This window comes from Pagrus pagrus, assembly GCF_965226575.1.
Source record: "Pagrus pagrus genome assembly, chromosome: 18".
NCBI classification, from domain to species: domain Eukaryota; kingdom Metazoa; phylum Chordata; class Actinopteri; order Spariformes; family Sparidae; genus Pagrus; species Pagrus pagrus.
The window spans coordinates 26,887,859-26,905,818 of NC_140202.1; the positions used below are offsets into that span (position 1 = coordinate 26,887,859).

General features: G+C 45.6%; 1 protein-coding gene across 2 annotated transcripts in view; it reads right to left on the minus strand.

Annotated features, from left to right (window-relative positions):
* LOC311273540 (protein jagged-2-like) overlaps positions 1-17,960 on the minus strand; it is a 49,947-nt gene that overhangs the window by 23,030 nt on the left and 8,957 nt on the right. For both annotated transcript variants that reach the window (XM_084380641.1, XM_084380640.1), the window contains exons 3-5: positions 8,990-9,047; positions 1,612-1,872; positions 1,042-1,102 (exon numbers count right to left, since the gene is read on the minus strand). In XM_084380641.1, coding sequence (XP_084236767.1) covers positions 1,042-1,102; positions 1,612-1,872; positions 8,990-9,047 — 380 coding nt within the window. The remainder of the gene's footprint in view (positions 1-1,041; positions 1,103-1,611; positions 1,873-8,989; positions 9,048-17,960) is intronic.

Consider the following 17,960-nt stretch of genomic DNA (forward strand, 5'->3'; position numbering starts at 1 on the left):
GCTGTGTCTAAATGTACAGTTCAGCTTCACATGTAATCAAATCTAAATGTCTCTCCGCTGTTACAACAAACGTCTGCTCAGCCTTTTTCTACAACGCTCACAGCCGGCTGTGCAGACACACGGTACGTGTTCATGGCGTCAGGAAATAACATCAATTAACGATTATAAACTACAGACTTCAAACCCTTCGTGACGATCGCTTAAGTTCACTCCACGAGCTCGGAAATGTTTATTAGAGGCTGATAATTAAGCTCCACCAAAACTGTCCAGCGTGGGAGCTACCTGTCAGTGCTTCAGACCTACAGGTGTAAAATTATGATTCAGTTTTTAATGCACGAGTTTTCCTTTTCTTGAGTATTTACAGGTCTACGTTTAACTTGATCCCCCCCCCCCCTCCCTCTCTGCCTGTTGTCTGCAGCTCGCTGGGTGGATCCCTCACTTCCCAACAGGGCGAGCGGCAGCCATAACAAGGCCCGGGATCGGAAGAGGTGATGTGGGCTGCAGACATTAGAGAGAGCGACGAGGGCACGGTGCCTCTCTGCTGCTGCTGGAGGAGGACGAGGGAGGAAACATATAGCAACAAAAAAAACATGCCTCTGTATCAGTGTGTGTGTGTGTGTGTGTGTGTGTGTGTGTGTGTGTGTGTGTGTGTGTGTGCAGGCCAGCTTTAGAACAGGAAGCAGAACAATGGCTTCTGGATCAGAGCTGGAGCTGAGGGATGGAGGTGGAGGGCTGGGGTGGGGGGCACTTCACAGAAGGGCGATGGGGGGGAGGCTGCTTGGTATGTTATCAACAACCCTCCCTCCCTCACCCTCCCTCACCCTGCCTCACCCTCCCTCACCCTGCCTCACCCTGCCTCACCCTGCCTCCCCCCTCTCCGCCTCATCACTGTGTTGTCTGTGTGTCACCTCTGTTTTCCTCATTAAACTCTTACGGGGGGGGTTTCCATCCAAACAGGAGCATATTTTACGTCCGCTGACAGCCGAGCTGAGCGGTAAACAAAGTGGAACGAGCAAATAAAACAAAACGAGAGACACTCACTTGCACTCCCCCGGCACGCTGCAGGTCCCGTGCTCCACGCTGCATCCCTGCTTGCAGATCGCTTTTTGGAAAAAAAAACACACACAAGTTTTTTGTTAGTTCTTGTTCATTTCATCAGAACCGTCACGCTGTTTTCTCAGTTCTCGTCTGGCATCTTGTTTTTCAGGTGATAAAACCATTAAAGTCTCATTTCCTGTGTTTGTGAGAGGAATCTGGCGCGTGCTAACAATGGAGGGCAAAGTGATTGTCGGACAAATTGAAGGTGAAGTTTCCAAACATTCTTGCAATTCTTGCGAAGCGACACTTGACATGAACTTCAATGAACCTGCACACTTTTTCCGAAAAAAGGGCAGTAAAGAGGAAAAACCTGAGAGCTGCATCCATGTGAGCACTGATAGAGGTGTGTGTTTTCATTTTTCACTTCACTTTATGTTTCAGAAGCAAAAGAAAGGTAAATTCAAAGCTGTACAAGAGTAAAATATATATAAATATAGAAATAAAAAGTGTCCTGATGTTATTTCTTGTCAGTTTCTGTGAATACGTGTAAAGAGAGTCGTGTCTGTCCCGTACCTGACTTGCAGCTCAGCGACAGGTTCGTCCAGCCCTCCATACACTCTCTGTTCCCGAGCTGGTCGCACACGTAGTGGCCGAAGTAGTCGTCGCGGGGGCGGCACACTTTGTTGCACTTGCTGCCGTAGTAGTGCTCGTCGCAGCGCACCCGGATGGTGTACTCGAGGCTGGCGACGGAGCTTTTGTACTCCTCCGTCTGCTTCTCCTCTCCGGGGTTGATCATCCCTTTGAGGATGCTGCGCTCGATCAGCAGCTGGTCGTCTGGACAGAAGACATGAATCATATTTAGTTCTTTACCTGGAAAAAGCTGCAGGTGGTATTTTCATTTTCTCTCTTCCAGTGTGAGCGTCAACGATCTATTTCAATTATCAGTGGAAGCAGATTTAAAGTACGAATGTTTGCAGCTCACGTAAGGGCAGAAAAGCTCAGTGTGCAATCAGTTCCTTGGATTTTTGCTGTCGTCTTTTTGGTTTTGGAAAGTTGAACTTAACTTAAAATATCAAGCATCATTCTTACTACAAGCCCAGGCTCACCATCGCCTCATGTGCAGGAGCTACGTGCTACGATAGCTAAGCTGTGAAGGTACAGTAGCTTTTCAGGAGAAGGGTCTGGCTGCTTCTCTGGCAAGAAGAAAATATAACACTGAACAGTCGACAGGTTAAGTATTTGGGTCACTTAGATAGGAAAGCCTAAACTAAAAAAAATTGTGAATGACATTCCAAGCAGAAGGGGCAACTTCCAGTTATGGGATTTGACCCGACAACCCGGTGTTCAGCGAGATAAGACGGTGCATGAGGGTTTCGAAGAATGCCTGTTGTGAACACACATCAGAGGGAAGGTGTGACCTCGGCTCAGACTTCACTCAGCTCCACCAAGAATGTAGACGGAGAAAAAAAAAGAAAAAGGCGAAGAGGAAAACGGGGGAAAGAATAGGAAAATTAAGCGAGCACAAACAGAGCGTGGAGGAGCGAGGTCTGCGAGGGCTTGATAACTGAGAGGCTTTTTCAGTTTTCCTGCTCGGTGAAATGCTTTTCTGCCCCCCCCCCCACCCTCCACTCCTCCTCGTCCTCCTACCAGCTACCCCCCTCTCAGGATATCCAGCCCCAACTCCATCGGAGCCAGGCCGGAAATAATAAGAGACGGGGAACAGACGAGGAAGGGCGACATAGGAAAGGCCCTTTAGCTTGTTCTCAAGGAACTTGAAGAACCGTGACCCAGCAGGCTTTGCTGCTGCAGAGCCACTTATAACCCCACCAAGACGGAGCTGGCGGGAAGAACTCATCCTCGCTGAGTTGATGGCTTCAATCCACCCAAAAATAACACAAAGACCACTGCAGAGCCCAGAGAGCTGATAACCAGATCTGACTGTGAACGCATCTTCATGACTGAGATGATCTTTACGTCACATATCATTCATCTCCTGTAAAACCACGTCAGCTTGTCATGAACACAGTTAATTGTTATTTTTCATAAACAAATTGGAGGAACACAGTTTACACTTGTCAGACGGGTTTTAATGACCGTAATGGCGACACGGTATCAAGTCATGGTCCTGTCTTCTGGAGCCGCTGCGTCACAGCTTCATCTCTTTTGCTTTCGCTTTACACATTAAAGTGTCAGTGACCTCATCTCTTTACCATCAGTCCTGTGCCCAAAATGACAAAAACTGCAAAAAAATAAACAGGAGTTGTGTCGGACCGTCGGCCTGCACACAGCTGCCTGTGAGCTCTACAGTACACGATGCATTCAGTGGCTGCTCGTACGTTGCGTCGCTTTCCATCCACATCCAACTTTTAGTTAATATGTTGACAGGTCTTAATCCATCTATCACATTCATCTAACATTAGCTCACATTAAGCTAGTGACCACAGCAAAACCAAGTTGGGCTGAAGCAGCAGAACCCCTGAGGAGCAGATTAATTCACGTGTGAAGGGCGAGGGTTGATTTTAAAGCCATTTATAGTTTAATAATAAATGCACACACCCCTTTGTGTATTTTGATATCATCACCATAACTCCTGAAGTTTGAGACTGCAGAAAAAAAGAGCAGAAAGCTCAGTAAGAATCCATTTTCACACTGTCCTGATTTACTGAGTCTCTCTGCGAGCTAACACACTGCCACAGATTCCAGTCCCACACCCACCACCTGAAACACCCCGGCACTCACTCACTGCTGTTCATCTCCAGCAATTAGATATAAAAATATAGACCAATCATGAGCTTCTCTCTGTGCTGGAGGAGACTCGCTAAGAGAGGCCGTTGTTACCAGGGAGAGCAGCAGAGAGTGGGCCATATAAAAACCAGCTTATATAAACAACGAGGGGCTTCAGATCTGAGCAGCTGATCGAGGACTGTCCGTGTGAACATTCATTTTATGCACGAAGCGTGACTGCTTTCTAGTTTTTAGTTACACGCAACAAGCTGCAATAAACCGGAGTGTTTTTTTTAAAGGAGCTGAGGCACTTTTGCTTTGACCTTTGACCTCCTTACAGCTTGTCGCTTGTAACAGCGGTGATCTTTGAACTGAAGTCAGAGCCGTGTTCACGCAGCCAGTCAAAATGTGTCGGTTCATTTTGTTTCCCTTCAGCTGACGTCTGACGGTTCTCAGAAAGATGTCACATCAAGGTCTTCACTTAAACGCCCGAAAACTTTGAAGTACACGTGCCTCACTGAAGGAAGACTCACATCTACTTACAAAATTAAAGTTCTTAAAAGTTGCGAGTGTCTGCACACAAGTAGCCAAACAAAATTATATAAATCTGGCATCATTTTGGTTTAAATCAGCAACAATCTGATCACAAAATAAGTAACCAAGAGTCCAAATCCAGTAAAACATTCAAAGGCAGCGTTTGGTTCGCCTGTTGCCAAATTTTAGCCGGCACCAAAAAAAAAATATTGAGCTGCAAGTCCCAGCTCTCGCTGCATGAAGAAACTTTCTTCAGTCCATCTGTTTTCAGTAAATGAAATAATCTGCTGATCTATTAAAAGTGAGGCTAAACTCTCCTCAAACATGAAGCAAGAACCTGAAAGTCCTGGACAGAAAACTGGAGCCAGGTCAACGGTACCTCATGTCTTTCTTTTGGAGGGCAAAAAGTGAATCTGTTACCAGAATCCTCCATCCATATCCATATAAAGAGCATTTTTTCTTCTATTTTTGCCTAAAAGTACTGATATAAATACAAATGTGTGTCAATCCTTATAATCTTTTTGCTAACGACCCCTTGAAATCAAGTAATAGTTAATGACCCTTCATTTGGGCTCATGGCCTCAGTGGTGTTGACAATAACCGTGATATTAAAACAATCTTGTTATTAATAGACACATGACAATATCATGTAAATAATCCAGTTCTCGCCTGTTATAAACCGCCACACAAGAGAAGAAGAAGCAGAAAAAGTTGCACAATAATCGTCTGGTAAAAATCTGATCTCATGACAGCCCCGGTGTGAACGTGAGCTAATGTGTCGCTGATAATCTTGTCCAAAATGTCTTGTTTTGTCCACAACCCAGTCCACTGTCATCGAGGAGGAAAGAAGCAGAGCTGGAATGAGAAGCAGCAGCAGACCATCAGTCTCACACTAACAGTGATTTAGTGACGATAACCGGGTTGTCAGGGAGGATTTTTTTGTTTTGGGACGCGTTCAGGCCTCCAGGTCGAAGGTTCGTCATGCTCCCTTTCTTCTGAAGCCAACTGTGAGTAATTGATCATTTTCTAAATAAATCATGCTTTGGATAAAAAAAAAGGCTGGAAATGACCAGCGGGCGCTGCGCCCTTGTTTTAACCTGCTTGACGCTCCAGCCGGGTGGAGTTAAACGCAATCAAGACACTTGTGACAGCGTAATGGAAATTATATGAGAGCAGAAATTGCCCTTCATCAACTTTCAACTGCTGTCCTGTGATTGCCAGAACTGTATCGTGAACTGTCTCACTGCTGTATTGAGCTTGGCACACACTCAGTGAAGATGCAAATTACCTCATTTTCATAGCTCACATCAATCTTCATCATTATACGGGCAGACTGCCACTTTACTTTTGCAATACTGCACAGATTTAAGTTGTTAGTTTGTGGCGACGAGACATAAATCAGAGTCTGAGGCAATCCGCAGGTTTCTTTCCAACACCTTTGCCTGATAACAGCAGCAAACTGTCAGCTTATCAGTGTTTCATGATAAGAGCGACAATATTTCATGTTTTTCTTCCACAGAACAGCAAAAAATCTGTGTTAGTTTGTGTCTCAGTATGTTCTGACTTCTCCTCCCTGTCTGTGGCGCTCATCCACGAGCCCACAGGAGAGCCAACGCTCTAAAAATAGCTCACAAAATATATTTAAAGGTGCATTACGTAAGAAATGGCCTTTCAGTTCACACTCCAAACAAACAGGGGGCAGCGTATTACCAACCTAAACGTTTACTAGCTGCCGTTTGCTAGTTGGCGCTGTAAGCATTGGAGCTAGCAGCCTGGACGCAAAGCTGGAACCAACCTTTGGACCGTGACGGGCCGTGGCTAGCCGGTTAGCATGCTAACTTCAGTAGATATCTCTGCAACATCAGAAATGTTATTTCTTCACATTCTGTTGATACGTTGAATGTTTTCGAGTTGCAGCTTTGATTCCAGTTTGATCTGAGGCTGAACAACAGCTGCAGGAAATGGTGCTTTTATTAGGGACTATTTTAAGCGGTGGATTAATCCACATTTCTACTGAGCATTTGGGGCAGCAGGTCACCCTTTAACCCCTGATGTCTGATGTGGGGCTCCTCCTTGATGTTCCCCTGCTGTCTGACACACACCCTGTATCAGTTTATATCTCTGCCCTCCACAGCAGCCGACAATCCACCAGCCCACAGAGTCAACAACAGCTCCGGCCTCTTCTCTGCTGCCATTTGTGTTTTGTTTTGGAGCAGGCGGGGGCTTCCTGAAGCATAAACAGTCTTCACAAAGCCTTTCTTTTTCCTGGGGCCTCTCCAACCTGCCGCACGGACCTGTTCGCACACGGCTCCAGCAGCACCGACGCTAACTCGGGGCAGGAAACTCTCTTCATGTCCGCACCTTCTGCCACCTTTTCTGTGATCCCACGATCATAATTATAATCATTAACGTGACGCCATAATGTTGTTGTTGTTGTTGGCAGAATACATTCCTTATTAGGACATCCTGAGATGATCGAGGCAACTAGAGCTGCGATAATTATTGGGTTCATCGAGTATCATTTCTGAATGAGAAAAGGTGAGTTAACCAACATCAACAAGTAAACAGAAGCAGCATCGCAGACCATCAATCAATTTGCAATTAATTTATACATAGTTACAGACACAATTAATCAAGAAAATCGAGGAAATTAATCAGAATAACCAAAAAATAGGACCCGAGAAAAGCAGTAAACCTTCACATCTGAGAAGGTGAAACCAGATAATTATCATTAACAGACAGCAGATACTCAGAAACAATCTTCTCCCTGTGGGCACAGTACTGAGAACTATATGAACCAACTCAACATTTTGTTGGAAACCATCTCAGGAATGTGTGATAGTGGCCGTGTTTCCACAATCAGGAGCCAGCGAGCTGTCAAACTCAATAATTTACTGTAAGTCAACTTTAGATTAAATGTGCAACCGTACTTCAATCAGAGGAGTCACGATGAGCTACGGGGCAAAACAAGATCTGATGGGGACATCCCTGTTCCCACCGGGGCCTGTAGCACATGACAAGTCTCTCTCTCTAATCAGCATCACTAATGCTCGCTCCACCTGTGTGAAACACCCACAGCTGGATGCAACAGGTACGTGCCCGCTCGCTGGCGTCTGTCAAACTGTATCCAGGACATGTAGGAAACCCCAAACCGAGGCGAGCGAAAGTAAACAGACGCAGGTAAAAACAAAGAAACATACTGATGAACGTTCACGGGGGAATTCTGCTCGTATTTTTAGCCGATCCTAAAAGACTTTCAAGGAAGCAAGCAGCTCAGATTTCACCGCTGTCAGACTCGCTGACAGATCCCAGGATCAAACTTGTGATCACGCAATGAGAAGACACTCAGTCCAAGTCTACAAGACGGGACACGAGATGCCTGATAACGAAATCTTCCAGCAAGCATCCCTAAAGGTGGTCGAGCACGACTCGTCCCACCACCAGGCCGAGGCACTGTGGCGGCGTGGCGGCGTGGATGTGTGGATGTGTGGATGCCAGCCTGTCACAGCGCTGCAGGATAATGAAGTGGCGTGCGGTAGCCGGACAGCTGTCGGGATGCTAATTAGGAGACAGACATCAGAGGAACGAGAGCCGCGGCCCGTAATTAATGGCTTAACGATGCAATGCACTCGCAGGCTTAATATAGAGGAGAGCCCAAAACAGCCAGAGTGACCCTGATGAGGGTGAGAAAAGGGGAGATGGAGGAGGAGGAGGACAAATAAGCTACCTGTCAATCAAAAGTCAGATCTTAGCACGGGAAAGTCTGATCTCAGAGCTGATGTCATTTCAGATGAACGTGCTCACACAGAGAAACAAACACTAAACATGTAACACACCTTTTTTCCTCTGAAACACAAACCTGCCAACAAATAACAGGCTTCCAAATACTGAACCTTTATCAACAGGGTGTGGCTGATAATTTGATATTTTAGGACCACAAACTGTCCAACTTTTAAGATATTTAAACCCTGGATTAAGGATATCATGTAAATAACCCATTCTGAAGGATCTCGTATCCAAAAACAGGCCTAAACAAGGATATCAGACAGACCAAACACACATAAACATCAGAAACAACACTAAAGTCTCACAAACACACGCCTCTGCTATAACCACAAACATCAGGTTAAATGTATTTGCACGTCATGAATGTCTGATCCAAATAAAAGCAGCAGCAGACGAACGTATTAAGTCCTGAAAACAAACCCGGGTGAAGTGGGAGTGTTTGCAGGTCTGCGACTCTTCCTGTCAGCTTTTTGTTTAATGAAATGTTAGCTGGAGCTCATTACTGCGTTAAAGAGACACTGTGCAGTTTTTGGAGAAGAGATTCAAACTCAGAATTTTAATATTTACAATATTAATGAGACTCAGACATGTTTATTTCTTTCCATAACTGGATAAACAAGCTGTTCAGAAGGAAAATAAGGTCCCCAGAGCACCGTTTGAAGCTAGAAAAGGTGGCAGGGTCCGCCACATGTAAACAAAGCACAGCCGTGTGAAGCTGCGTCGTCCTTTAAGCTCAGTGTGTTTATTCGGTTTAGTTGTTTGGGCATAAAAAAAAATCAGTCAGTGAAGATTTTTGTCTTCTGATTAAAGTTTCTTCCCCAAAACTACGTAATGCACCTTTAAGATAAATTGCAGCAGTGTGTGTGTGTGTGTGTGTGTGTAAAACAGTGCACAGGTTGATCCTCACCATTGCTGTGTGTGCCGTTGTCTCTGTCCCACGCCTCCACTATCACAGTGTACGCTCGCTGAAACACACAGAGAGAAAAGAGAGAGAGGGCAGAGGTTATCACAGTGCACGCTAATACACAAACACACACACACACACACACACACACACACACACACACTGAAACTCAGATATGCCCACTTGAAGACGTGGACGTGCACATGATGTGGCGTTTACACAGAAACTCAGATATGAGCTGCCGTCACTCATAAACAGACACACATGACTGAGTTCAAACACGCACACATTTTTGCACAAAAGGTGAGTAACGATGGGAAAATCAGTCCCGTTCCCACACTGCTGTCACTGATTAGCCTCCATGTGCCCCGGGCTGGTTAACGAGTGCAGCCACTGTTCTGTCACACAACAGAAAAAACATTCACCTGGGAACCAACAGAACCCATTTTTCATATTTCACCGGACCGGTTTGCTGGTTCATCTGTTCTCAGAGCCAAAAAAAACTAGAAAAAAAAACTAAATCCAGTCCGTTTCTGGATCAGGCGTCAGGAATTCACTCTCTCCATCGCCTTTTTTTTTTCTGCGGCACGGTGTTATTGATCCCAGAGGGCTCTCGTCTGTTCCCCGGCTCCACGGGGAGGTCAGCACCCCTGGAACTAGCTGGGATTTGATGACTTGCTCAAGGGCACTTTGTGGGGGTAATGTATTGATTTCCAATAGGGAAATTCATTTTTTTCCTGCCTTTTCCACAGGGACCTGCTGAAGACTCTCTGTGCACTTTAACCGAGGAGTCAGGGGGAGAGCCAGCTGCCGGGCCTGAGACCCCGTTAGAGACGGCATTTGCGAGCATTAATCTGCTGGATGTGTTTAACAAGATGTCTGGAAATTATCCAGTTGTGTTAGTCGGGTATTTTTGAAGCAACGTCGGGACTTTTCCAGCTGTTGGTGGCAACAGAACCAGGTGTTCTGAGCCAAAACACGATCTTTTCCAAAACCAAACCGAGTGTTTTTTTGTGCCTGAACCTAACCACCGTTGTCACAACACGAAATTAAAAACAGAAACATACAGGACACGGGTTTGATCGATCAGTGCGGCAGCGTCTGGACACGAGATAAGAATCTTTGGAGTTTTTACATGTTTGGAAAAGCAAATTGCCAAATCAGTCACTGTCTGGTGGAGGTGTGTGAACACGGGCGGCGCTGAGTCACGTTTGAAACGATATCGCTCCCAATACGATGAACAACTTCCTGTATTGATGCCACAGCAGTGCTTTTCCTCTAAACCTTGATACTTATCAGCTTTAACGGGCTGTCCTTGTTGTATCGTTTAATAATAAACTAAATTTGAGTTTGCATTACTTTGAGGAATAATAGCACACTTTTTTGCACATAAATGGCTTCGACTGAATGAATTACAGTCTAACTTTTGCACTTCTTTCCAACATTTTTCACCATTTTCTGATTAATCACCAACATAGACGATGAAAGTATGAGTTAGCTGCAGCCGTGACATAAAGCACTGTTAGTTTACAGTTGAACATGGAGTATTGCCTTAAAAAACACCGACATTATATCAAAACGATCCACTGCTTGGTGCTGTGATGCAGCACTCTGTGGATATTGTGTGTAAAAGCCCAGCACGCCTGCACACTATGCCCTACTTTCCCAGAGGAGACCGACTCGTCTCTTCCCACAGCAACAAACTCAAACTCTGGATTGTTTCAGGTGCAGGGCTAATTTTTTTTCCTTTTTTTTTTTCACGGGCATCAGCAAACAAACCGAAATGGAGCTCGCTGTCTGTCAACTGCATGGGGCCGGACGAGCAGCTGTGAGTTCCCATGACCCAAGTCTGACTCAGAGCGACTGAGGGCTGCAGGGAAGATTACAGGGGAGGTTACAAAGTGGTGCTGGGGAGAGATTAGAGACAGAGAGAAGACAGAAACAAGAAGGCAGAGAGAGCTCAAGTGCTTTATGGCACTTTTAAAGGTCATTTTATGGCGCTCAGATTTTTTTTTGGGGGGGGGGGGTTCACAGAAAACGATGGAGGAGAGGCGAAATCGTGAGTCAGATATGAGGCCGTGTTGTTACAAGCATTTGGTCGTTGCTGTAGGCTGAGTTCACAACGAGCAGGTTGGAAGCTGTTTCTGCTGAGGCGACATTTACTTCTTTAATCTGGAAACAGACACGTGAAAAGTATTTGATCTGCAGGAAAAGCGAGAAACAACCACACGATGGGTCCTGAGGGCAGCTAATGATTATTTTCACTGTTAATTACTGATCTATAAAATATCACTTCCCAGTCCAAAATACAAAGATACACAAGTAACAATTATATCAACGGAGAGAAGTTTCTGTCGATCACTTCATTAATCAATCAGTTCATTTGTATTCGAAGCTGCTCATATTCAGTCGCTGTGCCGTGAGAATCTAATAACATTTTTATTAAAAGCGGGACAATGAGTTGCATTGTAATCCTGTTGTGTAATCACATTACAAAAGTCTGTGTCCAAATTCATTATTCCAGGAAATTGTATCTGAAAATGACGTAAAAGTGAGTGAAAGAGCTGAAACAAAGCTAGTAAGTGGATCTTGAGTCAACAACAGACGGCGTACCCATTTTATTCTTTACTGACGTTGATGGTCCTCAGTGAGCGGCAGACAAACACGCTCTTAAACGCTCCATTTAAAGTGATAAAAGAGCTGCTGACAGTTGACTGAATGTTTGGCTACAAGAAACGAAAGAGAAGACGAGAGAAGCAATAAACCGCTGAATAAAAAAATGATGAATTATATTTATGCAACCGTTATAAAAGCAGAACTGAGGAACTAAAGGAGATAAAGCTGCAGATCATTTACAGAGGAGAGGCAGGCTGAGGACACGACAAAGACCCGGACATGGAGCCAATCAGGACCCCCGGCCTCCGAAACCACGTGGATCTGAAGTATACGGACATTTGCAAACGTGAAAGTCTTCCTGTCGTTCCTCGTCAACCCGACGAATGCGAGAGGTTGAAACGATATCTCAGGCACACATGGAGAATTAACGATGAAATAAAATGTGAAATATGTCAAAGTTTTGTGAGTCTGGAGGTGTTTTTGTCAGGAAACTTCCAGAATAACTCACAGCAGCATTTTCACAATCTTGGTTTTTACCATCCACAACCGGACATGTGACTCCAGTCATCTGGTCCGAGGCTCAAGAAAGTCCCAAGTCTTGACACGCTGAAAATCACCATTGTTTCGCTCTGTAGGTGCATAAACCCACTGAACACATTGCATTTCCTGTGACTACTTCAAAATAAAACTCAGCTCACACTTCACCAGTTAACGATTTTAATGTGAAGCTGCAGCAGCAGGAAATGAACGCAGCACTCTGCAAAAGCTTCTGAGTCCATGTCGAGTCCACATCTCTGGTCGGCAGCATCATGAAGTACGAGCCAGACTTAGATCATCAGTGATGTCAGTGTCCATTGATCTGTCTCCATTAATCAATTAATGTCACAGAATTTTGAAAAAGTTCATCACAATTTCCCAAAGTGACGTTGTCGTTCAACCAACAGTCCCAAAAAACCCAAAGTCTCGTCATTCGCTGTCAGAAATGCAGCAAATGTTTGAAATATTTGCTTGAAAAATGAGACCGTTACATGAGAACTGGATCAGACTCAGCTGAGGAGGTTAGAGGTGATGTTACATGTGCGTATCCTCCTGACAACCGCTCACATCGCTAATAACCCCAACATCCTGAGCTGAGCCTGCAGGTCGACACCAGCAGCCTCCTGATCACACCGAGACTCGTCTCCATCAGTCGGAGACGACACGGCGGTGATTTATGAGCCCGGCGAGCCGCCGTAACTCTGTAATGAGTGAAAATAAGTGGACATTATCATAATTAATCTTTCCCTTTGTAATCAATTTTAAATGTCACAGCCACCGGCTCCAGACAGATGGGGCTGTCCCACGGCCTCAGTGGAGCCTGGCATGAGTGTGTGTGTTCATATCATGAGTGTGTGTGTGTGTATACATATCTAAGTGTGTGTGTGACTGAGCTGATGTGTGTGTTTGTGTCCTTGAAGGACAGGAGCTGGAGGATCAAAGTGTCACGTCTCTGCAGTCTGCAGCAAGACGACCTTATGAGTCGACTCTGAGTGTGTGTGTGTGTGTGTGTGTGTGTGTGCGTGTGTGTGTGTGTGTGTGTGTGTGTGTGTGTGTGTGTGTGAGGGTATGGTGTGAGGGAGGGGTCTGTGGGGGCGTGTTGGGAGACACTTGACACCTCCTAACCAATTTACAGGAGTCAGAGGGATTTGAGTTTTCATTAGGCGAGGAGAAAGCAGCCCACTCCTCGCCGCCTTCACCTGTTCAATGAATAAATTACTGCCTCAGCACGGCAGGAAACAGCCGCCAGCCACACACACAACCCTACTGAGAATACACTGTACAGTCTGGAGCTGCTGCACACACACACACACACACACACACACACACACGCAGCATTATGTCTTTTATACATGCTAATAAGATTTATTTATAATGAAGATGATTCATTCTTCAGCTCAGCTCCAGACTTCATGTTTGACTTTGGAGACGAGTTTCTCCTCAACAACGTGCTGCAGACTGTAATATCACCACCGGGTGTGTGTGGGTGTGTGTGTGTTATTAATATTCTCAGAATCTTGAATAAAATCTGTTTCCCACAATTTGGAGAAGTGCTGAGACTGATGTGGCAGATCAGACCACAATAACAGTCGGGAGGAAGTGATCCTACACGTGTCAAACCGTCACCGTGACATAAAATCACACGCCGAGCGAGAACAACAGCACACACGTCCTGCGAACGAGAGGCTGACGGTAACGCCGCGATCTCCGAGGAACGAGCCGGTCGTTCACGTTAGCGGACTCATTTCTTTAAACAACGAACTTCAACAAATCGTCCTCAGGCTCGTGTAGGCAACCGACTCGCACACCGAGGGTAATATCTGTCCCTTTAGCTGCTAAATTCTCCATTATGTCACCAGCTAGCGTCTTAACTGTGTCTGTCTGATGTTTGGTGGAGTAAAGCTGCTTTTCGCTCCCAGCTCGTCGAATACGACAGCCTGGTCCGAGGCCTCTCTACCTGAGGGGCGCTGTGGTCGAGTTAGCAACAATATGTAACATGCAAAGTCTGGTTAGTCTCTCAGAATCAATCTTTATAAAGGATAATGACTTTTGGACTTTCTGTTATTAAAGTTGCCAAACTTGCCTTTGGGTAAAATAATTGCTAAGTTCATCGCTCACAGCAAGTAAGCGATGTGAGCACGACGTGATTTGAAAATATCAAGATATATATCGTGTATCGCCATATTGCCTCAAAAAATCGGCCACTGAATCTCACTTTAAAGCTCCATGAAGCCGAGGAGAGCTGATGTTTCAGCTGAGTCGTTGTCACGCTGTCTTCACTCTGTCATTTGATACGTTACTTACAGTAAAAACACTGGTTACAGCTGCAAAGCACTGAGAATGTAGCAATCTGATAAATAAAAACACAATTAAACTTTCTAAGATAATCCTGCTTTCAAAGTCTCAGCTTGGAGGCGCTTTAGAGAGATCGGATCATTTATTTTATCAGTTCAATGTTAGTATTATTTACCCGTGATGGGAATCTAATTATCACTGATAAATCAAACACAGCGGTCCTGCCAACATTAAGATCTTAAAGCTTTCAGTCACAAGAGTTTTGGAGGCTCGTTCATGGGAAAATATAGTTTTGGTTTGCTTGTGATAAACAGAGGAAGAATTTGGCCGCTAACACGAGCAACAAGAGAACAAAAAGAAACGAGCAACTCAAACTTCAACTGTGAGAAGACGCTCCAGCGTTCAGACACAGGACGAAGCGTGTTGCACTTTAAAGGTTTACATTTTCAGGTGGACTCAAATCACGAGGAATGTTCCTTTAATTGAAAATTCACCGAGAAAGAAAAAGCCTGAGACCCAATTAACAACTTTTCTCGAGTTGTGATCAGAGGAAGAAATGAAAAAAAAAAAAGAAAAGCAGCGGCAACACCTGTCACGTCACACCTGTTAGTCTATTGACATGAATAAAACATGTCGCTCCCGGCAGAGACGAGCCGGGATGGTTAATTTAGCACATTATTAACAGAACAAGCCCACCGCCCCTCCGCCCCTCCACCTCGCCACCACCGCCACCTCGTCTCTCTAAGGAGGGCCTCGCCGCACCAACCCTCCCCCACGAGGCCTCGTTCAGACGGCAAATCTAATCAAAGCTAATCTAATCAGGTCTTTATACCGAGCGGCAGAATGGGAAAAATGACCCAATTCACTTTTCCCACACCAAACGCGTGAAAAGCTATTTCTGTCGCTGCAGGTTACGGCGACTGTGGCGAACCGATGTAGCAGGAGCGGATCCGTTACACGCACATGAAAAGAAATCTGACTTTTCTTGTCCCGAACATGATGTTTCTGGGGTTTTTTTATCTCATGAAGGGAGGATTTACACAGCACACCGGACTTGTTCTAACAAATCTGTATCTGTTCTTTATCAAACGAAGGTGCCAAAGACATCAAAAACCAAATGATCTCAGTAAGTCGCAGCACGTACGCAGATAAAAATCAGAGTAAAACACTCTGCCGGGCTCTTTATTACCCCCTCGTCAAATCGTCTGTAATCAGATGCTGCCGCCGGGAATCTGGCTGCTCCGACTCACCCTGCACTCCCACTGTTACACCCGTCCAACCGCAGTGTACGACAAGTTTACCGCAATCTGCAACACGAGGCAGGAGCAGAGGGACTGTGTCATCTTTACTGCTACGACAACCACAATCGCTTATCGCTCGTCTGCCGTGAACGAGGCGTTGTCATTGCAAGAGGGGACGAGCCTTCATCGGCTGCGAGGTTTTCAGAGAGGGAAAAACACAAACAGAAAATGGAGTCCGAGCAAAATCTGAGCCATCAAAATCATTAAAAAGGGAAAATCTAACAAAAACATCATCTTATTAGGGCGCTAATTCATGTCAACATCGCCGAGATCCACGTAATCCCCCGTGAAAAATGTCTGCAGGCTTTTATACAGCAGTTGTCAAAGTATGTGTGTGTGTGTGTGTGTGTGTGTGTGTGTGCGTCTGACAGATTTCTGCTCGTGTAGCTCTGGAGATGTGTCTGTGACCCGTTCAGATGTTTGGCTGGAGACGCTCATTCGATAACAGGCTGTAAACAGAGTGAAGTGGAAGAAAAGAGCAGAGAGCGACTCGGACCGACCATGACCGTAAAAGTCCACAGAAACTCCACAGAGGAGGTTTTTCACAACCTGGTTAAAGACGGATTTCGAAACTTAACAACTCTGACTTTTTTCACGATCCAAGTGATTTGGGCGTGTCGGCAGGGTTTCACTCGGGCCGTGTTCAGACACGAAGCAACCGATAGACACAAAGAGACACAAAGCAGCAGCAGGACGTCAGGTCCTCTGAACAGAGAGCATCGCGTCCTCACCAGAAAACAACAGCTGCCTCCTGAATATTCATCAGAGGTGTCACCTTTTATTTAACATCTGAAATACGTGATTAGCTCGCAGCTGACACGAAGCAAAGTTTAGGTCGAGTGTTTCTGGCTCCAGCTTCTTAAATACGACAGTAAACTGAATATCTTTGGTTGTGGACAAAACGAGACATCAGAGGACGTCGTCTTTCGGCTTTTCTGACATTTCTTATCAAGGAAATGATCGTTAGTGGGACTCAAACTCAACTAAGCTCCATTCATAAACAGCAGAAATCTCCGCAAAGCTCTCAGCTGAGTCGTTCCTTCTGGCCTCGGCTGATAAAAAGGACTGCATGTGTTGTTCAGCTCTGAGGATCAGTCAGTCGGTCTCTGTTCAGATGTCCTACAGACTGAGGAAGTATCAGCTTAGAGGAAAAAAAGCCTCTCCAGTGTGACGACGCGGAGCTTTTTTCTTCATTTAATAAAATATCAAATTAACTTAAATCCCTTCAGGATTTTTAACTGAAGGTCACAAAATGATTGGAAGATGACATATTGGGTTCAGGGAAGAGGAAGTGAAATGTCACATTCGATCCCTGATGCTCAAAGTTTGATTCACTCACACTGCTCTGAAAACGTATGAAAGATGAAGACAGAGGACGCGAGCTGATCCTGAATCTGATCGTTCACCCTCGTCTACGAGCTGACGAGCGTCTGCGGCTCTAAATTCAGAGCTCAGCGTGAAGCGAGCGGCCGACACCTGAAGCAGGCGCGAATACCAGATTCAGCATGTTGCACTCCGGAGAGCAGCACAAGAGAGGCCTTATGTAAACGCTCTCAAATCCACCGCTGACACTCTGCCCGGCGCAGCTGCCCTCCTCTATCTCCGTTTCTCTCTGTTTCCATCTCCCTCTCCTGCCTCTCGGCTCTCCCCCCCTCCTCCTCCCCTCCGCTCGTCTCGATAACTCAATATCTGGTCACAAAGGCCGAGGTATAAACTCATTGTTCCCGCTGAAAGCTGCGGTGACAAAGAGGTTAAGGCAGGCCCTCGTTTTCCAGCAGCGCCGGCGGGAAGGTGATATTCACGCCGTGGGAAAACCCCGAGCGGCGCCTTCGTCGTCGAACGTCAAACTGTTTTTACCTGAAACTCTTCAGCAGGAGGAGAAACCTCAAGTGTTGTGTGAGAGAGAGAGAGAGGACGGTCGTCACGTAGTCGAGCTTCATGTGAGTGTAAACACACAGATACACACTCACCAGGTCAACGGCTGCAGGACACTACAGCTGTGTGTTTAATGAGACGGGCAGGAGGAGAGTCAGGAAAAGTTTATACAGTGTTGTGTAGTGTTTTCTGTTGATTCCAGCGTCTTAAGTGTGAATATTTTCTGGTTTCTTCCCCTCGATGACAGTAAACTGAATATCTTTGGGTTGCGGACAAAAACAAGACATTTGAGGACGTCGTCCGACGTCCTCAAATGTCTTGTTTTTGTCCGCAACCCAAAGATATTCAGA